Source organism: Lytechinus pictus, chromosome 12 (assembly GCF_037042905.1).
Source record: "Lytechinus pictus isolate F3 Inbred chromosome 12, Lp3.0, whole genome shotgun sequence".
NCBI lineage: Eukaryota > Metazoa > Echinodermata > Echinoidea > Temnopleuroida > Toxopneustidae > Lytechinus > Lytechinus pictus.
Genome location: NC_087256.1, coordinates 24,226,735 through 24,242,183, shown reverse-complemented (window position 1 = coordinate 24,242,183; position 15,449 = coordinate 24,226,735). Strand labels below are relative to the sequence as shown.

At 37.7% G+C, this 15,449-nt stretch overlaps 1 protein-coding gene across 2 annotated transcripts; it reads left to right on the top strand.

Annotated features, from left to right (window-relative positions):
* The first annotated feature begins 399 nt into the window (after positions 1–399).
* Positions 400–8,406, top strand: LOC135156172 (monocarboxylate transporter 7-like). Of its 2 annotated transcripts, none has more exons than XM_064107782.1 (4): positions 400–767; positions 3,225–3,365; positions 5,367–6,383; positions 6,952–8,406. In XM_064107782.1, exons 1-4 carry the CDS (start codon positions 563–565, stop codon positions 7,083–7,085), a joined length of 1,497 nt encoding a protein of 498 aa, XP_063963852.1. In that variant the 5' UTR covers positions 400–562; the 3' UTR covers positions 7,086–8,406. The 2 variants fall into 2 exon arrangements, with proteins under 2 accessions (XP_063963852.1, XP_063963854.1); XM_064107784.1 differs by having other exon boundaries at positions 437–767; positions 5,475–6,383; positions 6,952–8,405.
* The last annotated feature ends 7,043 nt before the right edge of the window (positions 8,407–15,449 follow it).

Here is a 15,449-nt window from a genome sequence, read left to right as displayed (position 1 = left end):
CTTTCTTTTGGTAAATGCTATACATCATTGACAATTGAATGCAAACTGGATGCGTTTCCATTCTCACATTAGATCTAGAGTAGCATCTTTTATTAATAAAAATGCACAGGCCTATATACTTTTCACACAAAGGGTTTTCTTGCCAACCTGAAATTCTACCAGATGCTTACTGGACCTAGCAACAAGTGACGTATGCAAACGAGTCCAGATATTGTGTAAAAATCATTATATATGCAGATTGGTGAAACACCTGCATGGTTTCTAAGTTGTTGGCAGGAAGACATAGATTTGCATCACTTTTAGCGAATGTAGATTGTTGTGATACCGCACCTGTTAAAGGTCAATGGAATCTCTCTGAACTGTCATGATTATGAAGTCATGCTTTCTCTGTGTCCCTCTCCCACTTTGTTTCTCTCTGTCTATCTCTCCCTTCCTCTCACTCTTTCTTTTATAGAGGTCTAGTAAAGCAACATAAATACCAAGTCCGACGGAGCAAACGTGTATATTACACCAACCTCTTTTTCTTTGATTTAATCATTCGTATTTATAACAATACATAATAATGAAGCCTCCAACGGAAGGAAGCATTTTGAATTGGCGGTGGGGATACGTTATCATATTTTGTAAGTTTACCCTTCTGGTATTCGATGCAGGCATCACGAAATCGTTTGGTGTTCTTCTCCATGAGATGGTGGTGAGATTAAACTCAAACTACGCAATTATTGGGTTCATCTGCAGCCTGCCATCCACCCTCTCACTTCTCGCAAGTAAGTAGGTTTTCATGTTTGAATGTCGATGAGCTCCAAAGCGAAATACTACAATGCAAGTTCTTGCATTTGTTTACTCACAAAGCTGGAGACGGTCATTTTGCCCATATGCAATTTGAATATCCCCCTATCCACTTGTGTGCGAATTAAAGTGTGCTCCACAACCGAACCGCTTAAATGGGGGGGGGGGGGGTTAAAAAGTTTTTATATTATTACATGAAATGATAATTGTTTCATTTTTCATACAAGTCATGTGTGAATAATGAGTCTGCTTTATAATGAAATAAGTTGCAGCAATGAATATCTAATGCACTTAAACAGTTGTCAATCCAATTTTTTCAGTTCTTGGTAAAAAAAGTTTGAATAAACCCAATTTCATATAATAAAATACAAAAGAACAAGTGGGGATATGACATCAAGTTGCTCATTGAATATTCATGAAGACATGCCTAGAACTGTTTCACCGGACAAAATGCAAATCTTTGAATTGCCATAACTTTGTTGTTCCTTGTCTGATTTTGATCAAGTTTTCAGTGTTCTCTTTGATTTTTCTTCATCTGTTTAAATCATACAAGTTTCAGCCCGGAACATCCCTTTAAAGGCAAATTTCTCTCTGTTTTAGTTCTGATAATCATGCAATCCATGGGTTTCACTGTAATATCGTGGGTTTCCCCCCCAATTTCATTGTAACTTATGATTTTTATTATATGTATGCAAAGGCGCATTTTGCCGAGTGTTGAATATTTGTAAATATTCGGTGAGAAATTTAATCAAGACGTCAAATCCCTATTTATGTTCTAAAATTATGATGGGTAAGGGCAGGACGTAATTTTTCAAATAGCTGTAAGCACCGGAATCGGTAGACTAGCTAAGTCGGGGAAATATAGGAGCGCCATGATTCCTAACAAGGTGTTTACGTGTACTATACAAATCATACATTATTTATTAGGTGGTCTGTCATGTATATGACATACCACCTATTAATTTCGTAATTTTTGCATTTTCTTTCTTTCACCAGTTATTTTGATAGCAAAATGTTATTCCCACTTTATCTAGAATCCTGGCACGTTAATTCCCTTGATTTTCATGTCATGGATAGACGTCATTATGGACATGTCTAAAGAAGCTTTTCAAGGTCAACAAATCATGTTGACACCATCTAGACGCCATTTTGTAAAATATTACAATTGATCACATCATCGTAACAAATCGTTAAAAACCATTCATATTTAAATCATATCCAGCTCAGGTTACAGGTCATCAGGAAATGACATCAAAGGTCATGCTAAGGTCATGACGCACACGCACGCCCGTGTCAAAAATTTGAAATGCCTCAAACCGACCATGGTTAAGTTTGGGTACGATTTAGGTCATTTTAAGCCATAGACAAATAACAACAGGTATACGCTTAACGTCATTATGTGCTAGCTTTGAATTTGAAGCCCACTTGCTTTGCATACTTTTATGTAGGTCATGTGATATTGAAACGCTCTTGGGTTGCAAATTTCTTTATGGACATTTTACGGAATTTCCCAGAGTTTTCTTTCTTTTTTGAAGCTTTGTGCAATTTCTTGGACATTTTACCGAAATTTTGCGGAAGAATTTGTATACGATTTTTTTACATAGTATTTCATTAAAAATCAACACCAATGAATTTTCAAATAAATGCTGTGAAATTGATACCCACTGGCATCGTGAAAATTTTTGTCGGAAATTTCGTGTAAATTCTGCTGAAAGTTTACGGAAATTTTACAAAAAAATACATAAAATTTTTCCATATGATTTTTTTTTCATTAAAAAACATAACCGATGATATTTCAAGTAAATGATGTAAAGTTGACAGCCATTGAAATTATTGTAAAAATTTTGGTTGGAAATTTTGTGGAAATTTTGCATTACATCTACATAAACTAAAAACATCACCAATGAATTTTCAAGTAAATGCTGGGAAATTGAAACCTACTGGCATTGTTACAATTCTTGCAGGAAACTTTATTGAAATTTAGCAGATTTGCGAAAATTTTACACAAATCTTTCAAAAGTTTCTCACAATTTTTTTTTCTAATTGATAAACATCAATAATGAACTGACAAGTAAAAAGTACTTGCTGTGAAATTTCAGGCGCGCATTTTGCAATTTTGAGCGAGCCAATTTGGGTAAAATAGTCTGAACTTTTGGAGGAATTCATCAAAGTATATTATGTGCCTCAAACTTCATTTCATAAATCCTATCTTCCTGTCATGATAATCATCACGATTATCATGACAATAGTAATAATCACGTTTAACATGGTCAAAGTTGATTCCCATGATGTCTATGACCAAGATTATCAAGTAAATAATAATTATCTAAATAAGTCATTTCATACATCAACCGACACCGAATGAAAAATGATGACAGACCACCTAATTCGTCCTTTTGAAGAATAAGAACAAGTTTATTTATTTATTTTGGCAGGTCCACTTGTATCTCTAATACTAGAAAGGGTGAACGACCGACTGGTCGCCGGAGGAGGAGCAATACTCGGCTCGACTTGCATGCTCATATGTGCCTTTTCAACTAATGTTGTAGTTGTGGGCGTGTGTCTTGCATTAACAGGTAAGGGAGATTACAGGCGATGAATATATTTAAACCATTTCATTATCATCATCGTCAAAAATAAAATACAGCGTAACCATTGAACTCATTAACTATCATGGATCAGTTTTATGTTGATTGGATGAAAAGTATGAAACTATATCATTATGATCACTCAATATTCACACACGATGCACTTGACAAAATAATATATATATATATACACTAATGTACAGCAAACATGATTTAACGATTGTAATGACCAAGATCGTAAGTCATTATGATAATGCTGTTTTTTAATATATCGCTTAATACATCGGATCAACGTCTCTAAGCACTTTAGATATATTACCGGGTCTTTGAATCCGAGCATGCCCGCAGAAAAAGCACTTTTTCCACTCCCTGTGGATCATTCCAACACGAGTTTTAAGACTCAGTTGCTAGTGCTTGGCCTGGGCTTACAACATGGGCTTTTGCATCCTACCGGGTACCCATTTAACACCTGGGTGTAGAATGGCAAATGTTGGATTCGTTCTTTGCCAAAGGACGCGCGGCAGCGTTGGGATTAGAACACACTACCCTCTGATTTCAAGGCCAGAGTCAGAATCGCTTAAAAACGAAGCTTAAGAACAGGGCCCACGTTCTGAAGAACTGGTTTGTTCTGATCGACTGAAAAGGTTGCCTTATTCATGTAGACTCGTCTCTATTTCTAAAAAAGTAGTGAGAAAATGAGTTTATGGCGATCTCCGAAATCTTGGTAAAGGCTTGGTCCCACTGGCCGATGGACACAAAACGTATTCATAACGGATACAGCGGACAAGCAAAATTTCCATGATCCGTTTTCATCCGCTCCAGACAATGGACAGAATGGGCGAAATGAATAAAATCACAGTGGACGGGTGCTCGATGAATATAGAGCGTATGAAACAAGTATGCAAAGAGTAGACAACAGATACATACCGTTTTCCAACGGATGGCAAGATTCTTTTCCGTTTTAATCCTCTCTGCATCCGTAAGAGCAGTGGGACCGGGTCTTAAAATATTAAAGCTTAAGGTATTTTGTGAAGTCCATGATAGATTTGTGGAGCGTTATGGCCCAGTGGACTAGTCTCCTGACTTTGAAACAGAGGGTCATGGGTTCGAATCCCAGCCATGGCGTAATTTCCTTCAGCAAGAAATTAATCCACATTGTACTGCACTCAATCCAGGTGAGGTGAATGGGTACCCGGTAGGAAGATATTCCTTGAATGCTTGAGCGCCTATAGGCAGCCCAGCTAAAGCCGGGGTAATAATAATGGCAGGTCCCACTGGGGGAACAGTTTTCAGAACTGGAGTGGCTTCCCTGGGTAAATATACTTACAATAGTATAGATTGGCCAGAGTATAGGACGTGATAGGAAGACGAGATAGGAACTGATGCAGAGTTGGAACCACTGTCATCATTGTTTGAAGATTTGCATAGTTCTAAATATCTGTGTGTCTATCGATGAATATATCCCATTCGATCAATACTGGAATAGTACCTGGTTAAGACGTAAAGGCTGGGTCGATGTATCAGTTTATTTCACCTTATTTGAAGGATTCATGCAACTTGTAAATCTTGTTGGTTTTCTTCATTAATTTTTAAGGACCGATACCATACGTGTAAAGGTGTTGCTCAGTAGATAAGAAATTTAACCACAGTGTCTTGGGGGTCAAACCCCGCTGCAGCACTTGCGTCTTCTGGCAAGTCATTTATCTACACTTGCCACTCTCCACCCAAGTGTTGTGAATGGGTACCGCGTAGGGAAAAAAAAACTTGAATGCTCGAGCGCCTGATCAGGGTAGCCGTGCTTAAGCTGAATAGTAGTAATACAATGATTAGAAACATTTTATTTAGCGGTTTATAAATGTTTTATTAATTTATTTAGCGGTTTATAAATGTTTTTTTTTAAATACTTTTACTATTATAAGTTTTATTATTATTTAGTTTACCTATCGTTTACTATTCCCCCATCTCGCTCTATTTTCATTTTACTTTTAGGGACCGGTTTTGCCTGTATTCACCTGCCCACAACGCTTATCATAAACGACTATTTCCCTGATGATTTTGTCATGATGAATACGCTTTCCTTGTATGGTCTGACTGCAGGTGCAACCTTTATACCGTTCATCGTAGAAAGATCGGAAGAGGCTTACGGGTACCACGGAAGTTTTCTGATCTTAGCCGGTATTGGTCTTCACGCCATGGTGTGTGCTGCTGTAATCCGTAAACCAATCATGAAGAAAATTAAAATTAATTGTCCTGAAGCTAAGACAATGGGACTGGTCCGAACAGATCGCGAGATGACAAGTAAGCTTACACGACCGAAAAATAACAGCGCTCTGGGATCAAGGGGTGAAAAAAATCATAAGGAACATCAGTCAAGCAGTACAGGATCTGATCATTCAGAGATGGGGCTTGATGACGTCGAAACTGCTGTGTTAACCGAACACTTACCATTGATCACCGAAGAAGAAGACGACGACGACAAACTGGCTGGGGCGTCTGCAGGGACATCGAAGGGCAATACCGAACCTTGGTACAAGTTCTGTTGCAGAGGTCTTACGTTTCATGACTGGCTGGTCTTGTTTAACATGCCGTCGATTTTCCTCTTCTCATATGCATTGTACGGTTGGATGCTGTTCTTGGTACCCCATGCCGAATCCCTTGGGATTATCAGTTCCCATGCGGTATTATTATCCACTCTAGCAGGAATTGGTGGTATCTTAGGAAGAACAGTATTCATTATTCTCATTTCTAAAAACGTCGATCCTTTTCTGATATACATCCCCGTCAGTATTGTCTGCATCCTGACTTTTCTCCTTGACTTCGTCGGATCAGGGTATCCTGTACGGGCTGGTTTGGCGTTCGTCCAAGGCATCTGTTTCTTTACTGAAGATACTATGCCCTCTGCCGTGGTAAAGAAGATTACATTTGACCCAGTCAAATTCAGACGAGCTTATGCAATGCTATTTTTCTTTACTGGATTAGGAGCTACCTCAGCAGGCTATATGACAGGTACTTGTATTTATATACTTATTTTCATTTTAACGTTATAATTATATAGATTAACAAAGGACTCCCGGTATTGAATAAATTTACTGTCATGCCAGTTACATTTAAGTGACTGTGATGATAATTTTCATAATTATGCTATTACAATAGTTATAATGATAATGTTCAGTTCTCGTAAAAAGGCATTATTATCACGTTATTATCTAACGTCTCTATGCGATTATTACCATATAATTAGTCCCGGCAAGTCTTCTACAGCGCACATGCATTTCGATGAATGAATTTCTGGCAGGTATGCATTTCGATTCGAAAATACGACCCTCCGTTTCAACCCTCGGGGGACTAAGGGTCTCAACTCATGATACGATTAGCAAATCTAAAGAATAGTATGCATTCAATTCTAAAATACATTAAAAACTCAAAATACATGATTTTAATCAATTATGTACTACGTTCCTTCGATAGTATATATGGTATGTGATATGAAATACTAGTAGTAAAGGATGATAAACTCAACTTGCAACGATGGTATTTATCGAATAGCATTTTTTTTTATCCCCTCCTCCAACAGGATCTCTGTTCGACCTAACCCAGTCCTACACCAAAGTCTTCATGGTTAATGGTGTTCTTCTTTTTGTTGTTTTGGTGATCTTGACCACCACAGCTGTCCTATTGAGAGTTCAATCTAGGATCAACACGAAATGAAACATGTGACGTCATCTGACCATCCTAATACGTAAAAGATCCGTGACTATGAACCTTACAGTGGAATAAACACAAATAGGAGTAGACGTGGACAATAGGAATACGTACATCGTGTCATAATTAGAGGCTAAGATGTGATCTATGTAGATATGAATATTTCCACTTGGATAATCCGGCAACTAATAGGGCGACATTAAGCTATCGATTGCCCTCCCCTAAGAAAGATATTAAATACTCTTGTCAGAAAATGAACAATTTTTTTTTGTATTTTAGTTGATATCGGGCACATTGCCCTTTAATACTTGCCGAGCTGGTCTTTTTTGAGGAGGGGTGGGGAGAAAATCAAGACATTGGATGATAAATTGCCCCAATTCAATGGAAAATATATAATTTAGGAACAAATAAATTCGAAGAATTTTGCAAGGTTTAGCTTAATCCAATAATAACTTCACAATAATATCTTAGAATGTTTGTAGTCTCTTGAGACGTTAACAGACATATTTCATTAATACCTCAGTCACATTTCCTCGAAAAAAGCCGCTATAACATTTTATGTACTCTTTAAAAAAATATTTCGCACAGACTCCATAGAGACATCGGAGTCATCTTAGCAGTCGGGGATGAAATTAGTCTCCACGAAGCTTCTGCAGTTGATCGTCATGTCTTGGAGACGTAGCGTAACAAGCCCACACAAATTAAAAGGGTCAAATATACTGTAGGGGTAGCGGACAATAAGAATATGCGAGTGAGCGAAGCGAGCGAGTTAAAAAGAAGACCCGTCTCATTCGATACTATAATTTTATGGTAGTTTTTGACATATTACTTAAAAAATAATGTTAATATTTTTTTTCTCGGAATTGAACATTTTTCAGGGGAGGGGGGGGGGGGGCATGGCACCCCAAGCTCATCTGAATGCCAGTGCGTCGACTGGAAAATGTCGTGAAAAAATCGAGCATGTTCGATTTTCTTGCGACTCCTCGGAGAATACAAGTTAATAATAAGTTTCATAGATGTATCGGAGACGTCTCTGCAATCAGCAGAATCTGGAGTCGCAAACTAATGGCGAGCTAGTTGCAATCCCATTGACATTAGCCTTTTTACGTTTTGCAAGTTTTAATTTTGTGCTTGCCTAAGAAAGGAATAAACACAACACTTTACAGCCCATTAAATGTGATTTGCCCAAACTATTAGAAAATAAACACGAGAGCGCTTTGATTGCATCCAACTTCTGAGCCAAACCGTCGTGAACCGCCCCCCCCCCCCGGTTAAGTCTGATCGCCTTCAGCACATTCATTAGCACCAATAAATATATACAGATCATTCAAAGTCAACTATTGAAGTTTATTCATGAGTATATAAAAACTGGTGGGTGTTTCATAAAGCTGTTCGTAAGATAAGAGCGACTTTAAGAACGACTGGTGATCCTTTCTTTTGGTAAATGCTATACATCATTGACAATGGTTTAGCGCGTAAGAAAGGTTCACCAGTCGTTCTTAAAGTCGCTCCTAACTTACGAACAGCTTTATGAAACACCCACCAGGTCTTTTGTGAGAATGCAAACTGGATGCGTTTCCATTCTCACATTAGATCTAGAGTAGCATCTTTTATTAATAAAAATGCACAGGCCTATATACTTTTCACACAAAGGGTTTTCTTGCCAACCTGAAATTCTACCAGATGCTTACTGGACCTAGCAACAAGTGACGTATGCAAACGAGTCCAGATATTGTGTAAAAATCATTATATATGCAGATTGGTGAAACACCTGCATGGTTTCTAAGTTGTTGGCAGGAAGACATAGATTTGCATCACTTTTAGCGAATGTAGATTGTTGTGATACCGCACCTGTTAAAGGTCAATGGAATCTCTCTGAACTGTCATGATTATGAAGTCATGCTTTCTCTGTGTCCCTCTCCCACTTTGTTTCTCTCTGTCTATCTCTCCCTTCCTCTCACTCTTTCTTTTATAGAGGTCTAGTAAAGCAACATAAATACCAAGTCCGACGGAGCAAACGTGTATATTACACCAACCTCTTTTTCTTTGATTTAATCATTCGTATTTATAACAATACATAATAATGAAGCCTCCAACGGAAGGAAGCATTTTGAATTGGCGGTGGGGATACGTTATCATATTTTGTAAGTTTACCCTTCTGGTATTCGATGCAGGCATCACGAAATCGTTTGGTGTTCTTCTCCATGAGATGGTGGTGAGATTAAACTCAAACTACGCAATTATTGGGTTCATCTGCAGCCTGCCATCCACCCTCTCACTTCTCGCAAGTAAGTAGGTTTTCATGTTTGAATGTCGATGAGCTCCAAAGCGAAATACTACAATGCAAGTTCTTGCATTTGTTTACTCACAAAGCTGGAGACGGTCATTTTGCCCACATGCAATTTGAATATCCCCCTATCCACTTGTGTGCGAATTAAAGTGTGCTCCACAACCGAACCGCTTAAATGGGGGGGGGGGGGGGGTTACTCCGGGCTGAAAATATTTACATTTAAATTGATAGAGCAAAATTCGCAGAGTAAAATGATGAAAATTTTATCAAAATCGGAAAACAAATAACGAAGTTATAGAATTTTTAAGTTTAGCAAAAGTTTTTATATTATTACATGAAATGATAATTGTTTCATTTTTCATACAAGTCATGTGTGAATAATGAGTCTGCTTTATAATGAAATAAGTTGCAGCAATGAATATCTAATGCACTTAAACAGTTGTCAATCCAATTTTTTCAGTTCTTGGTAAAAAAAGTTTGAATAAACCCAATTTCATATAATAAAATACAAAAGAACAAGTGGGGATATGATATCAAGTTGCTCATTGAATATTCATGAAGACATGCCTAGAACTGTTTCACCGGACAAAATGCAAATCTTTGAATTGCCATAACTTTGTTGTTCCTTGTCTGATTTTGATCAAGTTTTCAGTGTTCTCTTTGATTTTTCTTCATCTGTTTAAATCATACAAGTTTCAGCCCGGAACATCCCTTTAAAGGCAAATTTCTCTCTGTTTTAGTTCTGATAATCATGCAATCCATGGGTTTCACTGTAATATCGTGGGTTTCCCCCCCAATTTCATTGTAACTTATGATTTTTATTATATGTATGCAAAGGCGCATTTTGCCGAGTGTTGAATATTTGTAAATATTCGGTGAGAAATTTAATCAAGACGTCAAATCCCTATTTATGTTCTAAAATTATGATGGGTAAGGGCAGGACGTAATTTTTCAAATAGCTGTAAGCACCGGAATCGGTAGACTAGCTAAGTCGGGGAAATATAGGAGCGCCATGATTCCTAACAAGGTGTTTACGTGTACTATACAAATCATACATTATTTATTAGGTGGTCTGTCATGTATATGACATACCACCTATTAATTTCGTAATTTTTGCATTTTCTTTCTTTCACCAGTTATTTTGATAGCAAAATGTTATTCCCACTTTATCTAGAATCCTGGCACGTTAATTCCCTTGATTTTCATGTCATGGATAGACGTCATTATGGACATGTCTAAAGAAGCTTTTCAAGGTCAACAAATCATGTTAACACCATCTAGACGCCATTTTGTAAAATATTACAATTGATCACATCATCGTAACAAATCGTTAAAAACCATTCATATTTAAATCATATCCAGCTCAGGTTACAGGTCATCAGGAAATGACATCAAAGGTCATGCTAAGGTCATGACGCACACGCACGCCCGTGTCAAAAATTTGAAATGCCTCAAACCGACCATGGTTAAGTTTGGGTACGATTTAGGTCATTTTAAGCCATAGACAAATAACAACAGGTATACGCTTAACGTCATTATGTGCTAGCTTTGAATTTGAAGCCCACTTGCTTTGCATACTTTTATGTAGGTCATGTGATATTGAAACGCTCTTGGGTTGCAAATTTCTTTATGGACATTTTACGGAATTTCCCAGAGTTTTCTTTCTTTTTTTAAGCTTTGTGCAATTTCTTGGACATTTTACCGAAATTTTGCGGAAGAATTTGTATACGATTTTTTTACATAGTATTTCATTAAAAATCGACACCAATGAATTTTCAAATAAATGCTGTGAAATTGATACCCACTGGCATCGTGAAAATTCTTGTCGGAAATTTCGTGTAAATTCTGCTGAAAGTTTACGGAAATTTTACAAAAAAATACATAAAATTTTTCCATATGATTTTTTTTTCATTAAAAAACATAACCGATGATATTTCAAGTAAATGATGTAAAGTTGACAGCCATTGAAATTATTGTAAAAATTTTGGTTGGAAATTTTGTGGAAATTTTGCATTACATCTACATAAACTAAAAACATCACCAATGAATTTTCAAGTAAATGCTGGGAAATTGAAACCTACTGGCATTGTTACAATTCTTGCAGGAAACTTTATTGAAATTTAGCAGATTTGCGAAAATTTTACACAAATCTTTCAAAAGTTTCTCACAATTTTTTTTTCTAATTGATAAACATCAATAATGAACTGACAAGTAAAAAGTACTTGCTGTGAAATTTCAGGCGCGCATTTTGCAATTTTGAGCGAGCCAATTTGGGTAAAATAGTCTGAACTTTTGGAGGAATTCATCAAAGTATATTATGTGCCTCAAACTTCATTTCATAAATCCTATCTTCCTGTCATGATAATCATCACGATTATCATGACAATAGTAATAATCACGTTTAACATGGTCAAAGTTGATTCCCATGATGTCTATGACCAAGATTATCAAGTAAATAATAATTATCTAAATAAGTCATTTCATACATCAACCGACACCGAATGAAAAATGATGACAGACCACCTAATTCGTCCTTTTGAAGAATAAGAACAAGTTTATTTATTTATTTTGGCAGGTCCACTTGTATCTCTAATACTAGAAAGGGTGAACGACCGACTGGTCGCCGGAGGAGGAGCAATACTCGGCTCGACTTGCATGCTCATATGTGCCTTTTCAACTAATGTTGTAGTTGTGGGCGTGTGTCTTGCATTAACAGGTAAGGGAGATTACAGGCGATGAATATATTTAAACCATTTCATTATCATCATCGTCAAAAATAAAATACAGCGTAACCATTGAACTCATTAACTATCATGGATCAGTTTTATGTTGATTGGATGAAAAGTATGAAACTATATCATTATGATCACTCAATATTCACACACGATGCACTTGACAAAATAATATATATATATATACACTAATGTACAGCAAACATGATTTAACGATTGTAATGACCAAGATCGTAAGTCATTATGATAATGCTGTTTTTTAATATATCGCTTAATACATCGGATCAACGTCTCTAAGCACTTTAGATATATTACCGGGTCTTTTAATCCGAGCATGCCCGCATAAAAAGCACTTTTTCCACTCCCTGTGGATCATTCCAACACGAGTTTTAAGACTCAGTTGCTAGTGCTTGGCCTGGGCTTACAACATGGGCTTTTGCATCCTACCGGGTACCCATTTAACACCTGGGTGTAGAATGGCAAATGTTGGATTCGTTCTTTGCCAAAGGACGCGCGGCAGCGTTGGGATTAGAACACACTACCCTCTGATTTCAAGGCCAGAGTCAGAATCGCTTAAAAACGAAGCTTAAGAACAGGGCCCACGTTCTGAAGAACTGGTTTGTTCTGATCGACTGAAAAGGTTGCCTTATTCATGTAGACTCGTCTCTATTTCTAAAAAAGTAGTGAGAAAATGAGTTTATGGCGATCTCCGAAATCTTGGTAAAGGCTTGGTCCCACTGGCCGATGGATACAAAACGTATTCATAACGGATACAGCGGACAAGCAAAATTTCCATCCGTTTTCATCCGCTCCAGACAATGGACAGAATGGGCGAAATGAATAAAATCACAGTGGACGGGTGCTCGATGAATATAGAGCGTATGAAACAAGTATGCAAAGAGTAGACAACAGATACATACCGTTTTCCAACGGATGGCAAGATTCTTTTCCGTTTTAATCCTCTCTGCATCCGTAAGAGCAGTGGGACCGGGTCTTAAAATATTAAAGCTTAAGGTATTTTGTGAAGTCCATGATAGATTTGTGGAGCGTTATGGCCCAGTGGACTAGTCTCCTGACTTTGAAACAGAGGGTCATGGGTTCGAATCCCAGCCATGGCGTAATTTCCTTCAGCAAGAAATTAATCCACATTGTACTGCACTCAATCCAGGTGAGGTGAATGGGTACCCGGTAGGAAGATATTCCTTGAATGCTTGAGCGCCTATAGGCAGCCCAGCTAAAGCCGGGGTAATAATAATGGCAGGTCCCACTGGGGGAACAGTTTTCAGAACTGGAGTGGCTTCCCTGGGTAAATATACTTACAATAGTATAGATTGGCCAGAGTATAGGACGTGATAGGAAGACGAGATAGGAACTGATGCAGAGTTGGAACCACTGTCATCATTGTTTGAAGATTTGCATAGTTCTAAATATCTGTGTGTCTATCGATGAATATATCCCATTCGATCAATACTGGAATAGTACCTGGTTAAGACGTAAAGGCTGGGTCGATGTATCAGTTTATTTCACTTTATTTGAAGGATTCATGCAACTTGTAAATCTTGTTGGTTTTCTTCATTAATTTTTAAGGACCGATACCATACGTGTAAAGGTGTTGCTCAGTAGATAAGAAATTTAACCACAGTGTCTTGGGGGTCAAACCCCGCTGCAGCACTTGCGTCTTCTGGCAAGTCATTTATCTACACTTGCCACTCTCCACCCAAGTGTTGTGAATGGGTACCGCGTATGGAAAACAAAAATTGAATGCTCGAGCGCCTGATCAGGGTAGCCGTGCTTAAGCTGAATAGTAGTAATACAATGATTAGAAACATTTTATTTAGCGGTTTATAAATGTTTTTTTAAATTTATTTAGCGGTTTATAAATGTTTTTTTTAAAATACTTTTACTATTATAAGTTTTATTATTATTTAGTTTACCTATCGTTTACTATTCCCCCATCTCGCTCTATTTTCATTTTACTTTTAGGGACCGGTTTTGCCTGTATTCACCTGCCCACAACGCTTATCATAAACGACTATTTCCCTGATGATTTTGTCATGATGAATACGCTTTCCTTGTATGGTCTGACTGCAGGTGCAACCTTTATACCGTTCATCGTAGAAAGATCGGAAGAGGCTTACGGGTACCACGGAAGTTTTCTGATCTTAGCCGGTATTGGTCTTCACGCCATGGTGTGTGCTGCTGTAATCCGTAAACCAATCATGAAGAAAATTAAAATTAATTGTCCTGAAGCTAAGACAATGGGACTGGTCCGAACAGATAGCGAGATGACAAGTAAGCTTACACGACCGAAAAATAACAGCGCTCTGGGATCAAGGGGTGAAAAAAATCATAAGGAACATCAGTCAAGCAGTACAGGATCTGATCATTCAGAGATTGGGCTTGATGACGTCGAAACTGCTGTGTTAACCGAACACTTACCATTGATCACCGAAGAAGAAGACGACGACGACAAACTGACTGGGGCGTCTGCAGGGACATCGAAGGGCAATACCGAACCTTGGTACAAGTTCTGTTGCAGAGGTCTTACGTTTCATGACTGGCTGGTCTTGTTTAACATGCCGTCGATTTTCCTCTTCTCATATGCATTGTACGGTTGGATGCTGTTCTTGGTACCCCATGCCGAATCCCTTGGGATTATCAGTTCCCATGCGGTATTATTATCCACTCTAGCAGGAATTGGTGGTATCTTAGGAAGAACAGTATTCATTATTCTCATTTCTAAAAACGTCGATCCTTTTCTGATATACATCCCCGTCAGTATTGTCTGCATCCTGACTTTTCTCCTTGACTTCGTCGGATCAGGGTATCCTGTACGGGCTGGTTTGGCGTTCGTCCAAGGCATCTGTTTCTTTACTGAAGATACTATGCCCTCTGCCGTGGTAAAGAAGATTACATTTGACCCAGTCAAATTCAGACGAGCTTATGCAATGCTATTTTTCTTTACTGGATTAGGAGCTACCTCAGCAGGCTATATGACAGGTACTTGTATTTATATACTTATTTTCATTTTAACGTTATAATTATATAGATTAACAAAGGACTCCCGGTATTGAATAAATTTACTGTCATGCCAGTTACATTTAAGTGACTGTGATGATAATTTTCATAATTATGCTATTACAATAGTTATAATGATAATGTTCAGTTCTCGTAAAAAGGCATTATTATCACGTTATTATCTAACGTCTCTATGCGATTATTACCATAGAATTAGTCCCGGCAAGTCTTCTACAGCGCACATGCATTTCGAGGAATGAATTTCTGGCAGGTATATGCATTTCGATTCGAAAATACGACCCTCCGTTTCAACCCTCGGGGGACTAAGGG

Excerpts from the sequence above, each read along its gene's own strand:
- LOC135156172 (XM_064107782.1), top strand. The coding sequence starts at position 563 with ATGAAGCCTCCAACGGAAGGAAGCATTTTGAATTGGCGGTGGGGATAC. Across the intron at positions 768-3,224 it reads CACCCTCTCACTTCTCGCAA|GTCCACTTGTATCTCTAATA; the intron begins GTAAGTAGGTTT and ends TTATTTTGGCAG. Across the intron at positions 3,366-5,366 it reads CGTGTGTCTTGCATTAACAG|GGACCGGTTTTGCCTGTATT; the intron begins GTAAGGGAGATT and ends TTTTACTTTTAG.